The sequence below is a fragment of the Macadamia integrifolia genome, chromosome 7, assembly GCF_013358625.1.
Source record: "Macadamia integrifolia cultivar HAES 741 chromosome 7, SCU_Mint_v3, whole genome shotgun sequence".
NCBI classification, from domain to species: Eukaryota; Viridiplantae; Streptophyta; class Magnoliopsida; order Proteales; family Proteaceae; genus Macadamia; species Macadamia integrifolia.
The window spans coordinates 33,888,070-33,896,260 of record NC_056563.1 but is presented as its reverse complement, the minus strand read 5'-3'; the positions used below and the strand labels follow the sequence as shown (position 1 = coordinate 33,896,260).

The 8,191-nt window shown below is 37.1% G+C and overlaps 1 protein-coding gene across 2 annotated transcripts; it reads right to left on the bottom strand.

Annotated features, from left to right (window-relative positions):
* Nucleotides 1-323: 323 nt before the first annotated feature.
* On the bottom strand, nucleotides 324-3,521 carry LOC122083410 (mitochondrial import inner membrane translocase subunit TIM23-2-like). Of its 2 annotated transcripts, none has more exons than XM_042651209.1 (2): nucleotides 2,626-3,521; nucleotides 324-469 (listed from the first exon to the last, which is right to left on the bottom strand). In XM_042651209.1, the coding sequence occupies exon 1, from the start codon at nucleotides 3,204-3,206 to the stop codon at nucleotides 2,655-2,657; it is 552 nt and encodes a 183-aa protein (XP_042507143.1). In that variant the 5' UTR covers nucleotides 3,207-3,521; the 3' UTR covers nucleotides 324-469; nucleotides 2,626-2,654. The 2 variants fall into 2 exon arrangements, with proteins under 2 accessions (XP_042507143.1, XP_042507142.1); XM_042651208.1 differs by lacking the exon at nucleotides 324-469 and adding an exon at nucleotides 1,864-2,213 and having other exon boundaries at nucleotides 2,626-3,520.
* Between the last annotated feature and the right edge of the window lie 4,670 nt (nucleotides 3,522-8,191).

The following is an 8,191-nucleotide window of genomic DNA, read 5'->3' as shown; positions in this document are numbered from 1 at the left end:
AAAGGCAAGATAGGTCTCATGGTTGTCTTATACATGTCCCTTGTAACTTTTGGATGGTACACGTCAATCACATGACCACCTAGAACTAAAACCAATCTAGTTCGGAGTAGCATCCTCTCTCTCTCTTGAATGATGAATGATGGATGATGGAGTTGAGCTAACAAAATATGTGCTGTAGTATCTTATTATAAATCTCAACTGTTCTGTCAGACCCATCCTATCTTCTTAAAATTGACTCTATCTACAAAGTTGCCTTTTCTTAAAACCTTTTCTTGCTTTAAAAAAAAAAAAAAAACTTCTGTAGTTCCAAGACGGTTGTCACCGCCACCAATAACAACAATAAAAACTCTATTTTACTCCTATTCTGCACCATCAAGCTCTTCTGTACCAACTCTTTAGTTCCCTTCTCTTCCATCTCCTAGCATAGGCATTGAACCATCTGCCTACTTTACCCTGACCAAGAAAGTACCTATCACAAACAACCTCATGCTTCATAATAAGTAGTCACATTCGAAATTGAAAGTATCCTAACTGACTCATCTAGTAGTTAAAGATGACAGGAGGAATTTTTTTTTGCATTCAAAGCATTGTAACTAATGATCTAATAGTAGTGATGAAGAGTCTATTAAGGGAAGGATAAAATTCAATCAATTCAAGGATTAGGGTAAATGTTTCCAAAAATTTCAAGATTTGGGAACTAGAGTTTAATGTGAATGATGGATTTTATGGAAATAAGGTGATGACATATTGGCTATTATGAAATTTTGGGGTTGAATGCTAGGTCAAAGAGTTTGGAGGTTGGTTGAAATACATGAAATTGGATTTCGGCTAAGCAAAAGAAGATTTATGGAAAAGGCTAGTATGGTAGAAGCTGGTTCATGGTTAAAGATCATCAAGAAAATAGGAGAATCAAACGAAATCTGGTCGAATGCACTGGCAGGTTGCTAGGAAGATCCTCATCACGAATTAGAGAAGAGCATCAGCTTTAAAGAATATAGATGAAACATCAAACTAACAGCAAACAAAGCAATATTCTTAGAAGGACACAAATATATTTTCCAAATTTTAGTCTAGCATTATTCCTACTTCATAACAAACTTCAGCTTCTCAAACAAAATCTCTACAGATATATATTCAACACAAGGCGGTCTGGAGGGGACAACCATGTCCCCTCTCTTCTCGAGAATCCATACATCCCTTAACAATAACAAGAAAAAGAACTACACCCCCCCCCCCAAAAAAAAAAGAAACCTAATTTGGACATAGAATAATAATAAAACCAACAAGAATTACATCCATGTGCCAGAGTTCTCAACATACCCTCTAGCCCTCACCATCTACAACATGAAGATTTTGAATATTTCCAAACTCAAGCAACACCCCCCCCCCTTCTTTAATGTCTATGCAACATTGTGGTTCGTTAGACCCACTTATGGGCTGATGGGGAGCAACTGGATGCCAGCACCACTTGGTTAAGTCCTAAAAACTAAACTATTTTGCATTATATTCAGCTCATTGCGGAGGTTTTCAGCTGTGCTGATCCTTGTCATTTTCTCCAATTTGATAATCTCAAAAGTGGGAGAAAAAAAAGATGGAAGAATAATGAAACAGAACAATTGAAACTGATGGCTGTCATTAGGTATCAATACTCCATGAAAAAACCACATGTACCACAAAGAGTAGATAACAGAACCACCAGATGTTGTGGTCATGATCATTAACTCCTGACAAGCAACGCAGATTTCAAATGCAAGCTAGAGGAAATGACTAATCAAAAGAAGGGCACACAAATAAATAACAAATTACTAACAATTTTAGCTACTTTCCAAATCCCAATCCCCAGTGTTAGAACAACCAAGCCTGTTCAAGTTGAAACACCTTTAAATTCCATCTCCAATTTCTTTTATAGAATTTTTTTTGTTTTTTTCCCCCAAAGTTCTAGAAATATTACTACCAAAAAGAAAGGGGAAACCCAGAAAATTATTTTTCAACCCAACTTAATGGCACTTATTTCATAATCCTTCCTTATCTAAACATCAATCGTCTAAAAACCAAAATCAAAACAATAACTATTAATTAAGCAAAAAGGGCTGACAAATATTGCCAAAAAGTGGCCATTGCATCATTTAGAGGATCCAGCTGTGTGTACTGTGTGGCTCAAAACTCCTCCAGCCACTTTTATTGTTGAGATTTTCTAATGAGTTGGCATTTCCCTGGTAGCAAGAGTGCAAATGATTTGATTCTTATTAGTCTCTATGGTATACAATTACTTCTAAAGGTCTACAAAGTCAAAATCAGGGATGCAAAGATAAGGCAAAATACACATACAGTGAAGGAGCTATTTCAAAGAAATAATCAACCAGCAGTTAAAAAGGCAAAGGAAAAAAAAAAATCACCAATTTAAGAAATGGAAGCCACACCCTCCCCTACCCCTCCTCCTCTGAAGATTAAAAAAATTGATGACAAAAAATAATTCATAGAATAAAATGTTTCTTCCCGTACGCAGATAGCTCTATTATTCAACAACGTTCACGCATTCTACAAATTACATGGAGATGGTAAGGGGCAAAGACAATACAAATCGGTAACACGTATATTTCAATTTCAATAGCTGAGAGAACTCACTAAGAAGATATCCACGGAGGAGGCAAACCCTAGATGGGCACGTATCTCTTCAAAACCTGCTTCCCAGTAACCACAGCTCCCACCATCAGCCCTCCAATTGCGCCAGCAACTGCGGCAGACCTTGGCCCCGAAGCCGCCTTATACAGAGCTCCGGTACCAAGTCCGGCCAAGACACTGTTAAGGACATCGTCACTACCTCTAACGGCAACGATACTGCTCTCCAGCCCAGCGTACAACAACCCAATAACGCCAGCACGGTTACCGAACTGGCGACCGGTATGGCCGGAGGAATTGAGGATCCGATTGATGCGGAGTTTCAAGGTGTCACCCTCTTCGAAAGCCTTGACGCCATCGACAAGGCCTTTGCCAGCACCAGTGATAGCTCCGGCGAGATAACCACAGCCTGTGTAGTAGGTAAGATTCTCTCCCCAAGATCGGCGCTGCACGATTGACTCTTCTTGGAAAAGAAACTCAGGGGATGTCGGGAGCTTATATAGGGTTTGGACCGGTAGCTGCAGATCCTGGTAAGGGTTGTAGAGGCGAAGACGATCTTCGTCTCTATCACTTCTCGAATTCGCCATTATTTCCAGAAACCCAACTTCCAATCTAGAGTTTAGAGATTCCCTGAACTTGATCTCACAAGGGAATGGGTTTTAGTTCTTGATTTGAGGGCTCCTTAATGGGTTTCTGCTCTCCTTCAGATGGAGCAAGAGAGAAATTCTGTTGGACCGAACTAATAACTACTGAAGGGTGGCGAGGGAGAATTTAAAGATGCCTTATTCTGTGCCATTCTCAACTAAACGCCGCCTTACTCTTCGATGCTTCACGTAGAACGGAGATGAGCCGAAGAGGTGATGATTTCTTTTGGTCGCGTGGTTCCTGCGCTGGACATCGGGACTTGTAATATTACCATACCACCTTGATAGGATCGGGCATCTCATTTATATTGATGCTTTAACATACACTTTCATTGGTCCGTATTGATATAGATGTCACACTAGGGTTGACCCATAAGGAGCCAGCAAAAGAACCACTCGGCCACACTTGTTACTAACTACTAACCTACTCACTATAAATATAGGGGTATCAAACCCTAAATCGAATTGAAAACTGGTTGGACCATACTAAACTGAAGCATTATTGAAGTATTGCAACCCAAATCCAAATCGAATCTCATAAAAAATCGAATAAATCCAAAACCAAACTGAAATCAGCTAAACTGAAATCAGCTCAAAAGTAAGACCGAAATTGAAACTAAATTGGTAAGAAACCAAAACAGTCCAAAATTCATTAAAAAAAACCAAATTTTGCATAGTTTTGTATGTATTTTATATGGAAAGTTGATTCGGATAAAAAATCGAAACCAACCCGATTACAAACCGATATAAAAAAATGAAGACAAACTAAAATTGAAATTTTCTTATTTATTTGATTTTGATTTCAGCATTCTCACACCAAAACCAATTCAACTTAGGTCGAAACCAAGCGAAACCGACCCGTTGATAAAAGTGTGGTGTACCTCTTTAAAACCAAAAAGTTACGAGTCAAAACTTCAATTTTTTTAGACCCATGCTAGTTCCCAACTATCTAACAGCCTGCACTTAGCTAGAAGCTCATCTTACCAAGAGGCGACTAGTATATTAATTGGGAGAGAAAAATCTTACCATCAACTCATCAAAGGCCAATCACATCATCAATAAATAGAGTCTAAGAACTCAGATCCGGGATCCTCATTGGTTCAAACTAATTCTCAACTTTTACTTATGTTTGGTTAGCAGAGTATAAATCTTAGTAAAGTCAAATGATTCTTTTAACAAGATCTTTTACAAATGAATAAGATATCTCACACAAAAGAATTAGTTAATTCTTATTCCACTATAAAACCACAAAATCACGCCCTAGCTTTTCTGCAAACGACCAAAGCCGCAATTCAGACCTGAGAGCTTATCTCCCTAAAATTTGAAGGAAGGTGCTTCTCCTCTGTGCTTCTCCCCCAACGAGTGGCGTTGTTCCTCCCTAAAACGACTTTGAAGTAAAGACATTGATCCTCCCTGCTCTCTCCTTACAAACGAAATCCCACCTGCATCTCCTCTCTGCTTCTCTCCCTACTAAAGGATATGAATTCTCTTGCAAGTCATTGTATTTTTTACTGCTATAGTTAGAGGTGTCAATCGGTCGGGCCTAACCGGGCCTGGTGGGCCCATGTCCTCGAACCGTGACCTATCTATTTAAAGAATGAGTCGATCTTGATCGGTGTCGTGTCAGGCTCGATCGGGTTCTGGGCTTTAATTGAGCTTCTCCTAATTGGGCTAATTGGGTTATAATCGGGCCTTAAATGGGATAATATACCAATAGAGCCTTAAACGAGCCTTAAACAGTCTTTACTTTTCTTAGATTTGAAATACTTTAATTTATTTTGTTAAATCATATAGCCAAGCATCCTGCTTTATTCATTTGATTTCTAATGCCTCTGTCTAAAAAACACCCACTTTGAGATGCACCACATTTTTCAGCTATTGCAGTCTGGATTTTACTTGTTTGTACTCATACTGCGTGCAAAATCTCTAAATTGTTTTTGCTATTCAAATTCATACTCCTACCACTTCGAAAATAATGTGTTAAGGATGGCAAAAGCTCATGATTATGCTCCTTCGTAAAATTATGTATGATCCATCTACCATCTTGCCTTCTTTTCACATGCATTTATGCTTACCTTTTTTTTTTTTTTTAGGGTAGAAACATGCATGCTTGCCTTATAGCCAATCATATGAGAAGGTCGTGGGTTAATGGCATCTGTTGACTGCTGCTTGTTTCCTTGTCTAGAGCATGCAAAATGTGCATCAATAAATTTTCCAGTAAGCCTTGAACGGCGACTGCTCTTTTTCTTAGTATTAAATCCAACAGACCCTAATTCTACCAAAAAAAAAAATACAACAGACCCTACATATTCTTTATAAAATGCATAAGCTTCCTCATGTGATTCAAATTCCATTCCTTTAGAATGCTCAAAATTTGTATCCTCTTCAGTAAAACCAAGATCCATTGCACGAAAACTCACACATAACTCATCTTCACCATGTACCTCCCCATCTGTACTTTCACCCACATTTGGCCTAACATTTTCTATTTCATGTCCATCCACATTCCCCTCAAGATCTATTTCCATTAAGAGAATCCAACCCCTTATAGATTCCGTTTCCCTATCAAAACTAAATGGAATAGCAAACATAAGTATATGGAAACAACAACCCAAGAGTTTTTTAAATAACGTGATGAACACAGGAACATTAGTTATGCATAAGAAACACAAAATAGCAAAGATGTACAACCTATTTATAGTAAACTTAATTACAGTCAATAATTGATAAAAATATCAATATATACCTTATTCTATCCCAAAAAAATCAAAATATCTATATAAAAGGTCAAGCTAAACATGTCGGTCAAAGTTGGGCTTGTAAAAGGGTCAGGCCGGTCGGGAGGCCCATCGGGCTTACCCCTTGCACCGTGTACTACCTATTTATAAACGGATTGGGCTTAGGCTTGACAAGTTTATTAATCGAGCCGGTCCAGATCAGGCCATAAAACATGTTAGGCTCGATCGAGCCTACCAGTGCTTGCTTGGAATTGACACCCATAGTTGTAGTACATGTTATTTGCCGAAATATTTGTTGGGTTCTTAATGGCAAGGGGAAATTGGGGTATTTGGAGTTACTGTGATGATTGCAACTCTCACAGTAGCTGTAATTTTTCTTCCTCTCCTTATTCTGAGATAATCACTATAAAGAATCTATACTAACCAAACAATTATTTTGTCAATAATGCAATTACAGGGGACCACATTCTCTGAAGTTATATTCTTAGAAGATACATGTCTCTATAGAATCAAGCACTCAAACGAGCCCTAAAGATTCCGATAACGACTAACTTTTTGTATCATCTCTATTTGAGAGACATCTTTTGGACTCCTTTGGATGAATGTTTCAAAGTTCTCTACAAATAAAGGATGTTTTGAACACTTTTAGATTAATTCCAAGTGTTTTACCTCTCTCTTTGGTTTTGCCTCTTATTATTCGTCTTAGAGTCCCCTTTGTTATATTTTTTCGTTGATTGAGCATAACCGAAATATATCCCATCGTGGCCCAATGCATGAATACAATTACTGGAAGATGATGGGATTTTCATTTTAAATATTGATTCGCACGGACTCATACGTTACCATTGGGATGACTACAATCTTCAAGAGAGTGCCCAATGGCATGGATTTAGCCCCATCCAGATTCTAGTGTTTGTGATTTTATTTGTGTTTTAAAGTGAAGGGAGAGTGTCATAGGGCAGACCCACTAATTATTATGTGAGAAGGATATATTGAAATTTGCACAAAAGAGGTGCATTTTTTTTTAAGGTAACAAATACCAAGTGTATCTGCAGCGAACAGGAGGTGTAATGAGCATCCAACGGCTGAGAGGGCCCGACCATGCACCCCAACAGTTGGATGCTTACTGCATCTCACCTCCTCACTGTAGACAATTTTTAATGTACTTCACCCTGGCTATTCCCTTGGCCCACACTTGTAGCCTGTACGCTTATTATAAAAATAATAATAATAATAATAAATAAATAAATAAATAAATAAGCACGGGATGTTAGTCAATGACCCAACTCATACTCCCCTTTGAAAAAAGCCCTTGGTCTAGGTTTCTTAAAAATAAATCAATAAATAAATAATAAAAAAAAACCCTTGGGCTGTTATTAGGGGTGTCAATTAAACGGTTCGGTTTGGTTTCAGTTGGGTTAAATAGGTTTCGGTCTAAGAATAAGGGAGACCAAAACGATCCATTAAGGAACTTTGGTTTTTGATCAATTTCGGTTTCGGTCCGGTTTGGTTTTGATTTATCTCGATTTTTCAATATTGGGTTAATATTGGTTTAAATCGATTTATTATTGGGCTTGAACCATAATGAAATCTTACACACATAACTTATAGTGATAAGATTTGATGAAAACAAACAGTTTAAGTTCATGATTATGATTAAATCATGATTTATGGTTTTAAGGGAACTAATATTGAAACCAGTGGATAACAAATTATTAAGAAGATAACTAATATTGAAATCACAAACGAACCTTATTATCCTTAATCATTCATTTAACTATCCAACTAGTTTTGTATAGTGAATAAGGAAATCAACAGAAGCATTATTACAATTTACAAATCAATTTCTCTATTCATAACGTAAAATTCAATGATTTGTAATAATTCTTCTTACAATAAAATTTGTTCTTACTAATATTGTAAAAAATGGATAGTCAATTCATCAATTTATAATATCATAATCATTTTTTTTTTTTATGATTTTCATTTGATTTGGTTTCGATTTAATTATTGATTGGTTCGATTTAAACCAATTTTCAATCGATCCCAACATACTTTAATCTAAAACTAGTCAAATAAGGATCGATTTGATTTAATTCAGGTTTTATGGATCTGTTTCAATCGGTTTTACCGATTTGGGTTAGGTTTTGACACCCCTTCGTGTTATGAACTAAAACTTGTGGTGGGAGA

What these genes read in the sequence shown, in the direction of transcription:
- LOC122083410 (XM_042651209.1), bottom strand. Translation starts at nt 3,206, where the DNA reads ATGGCGAATTCGAGAAGTGATAGAGACGAAGATCGTCTTCGCCTCTAC.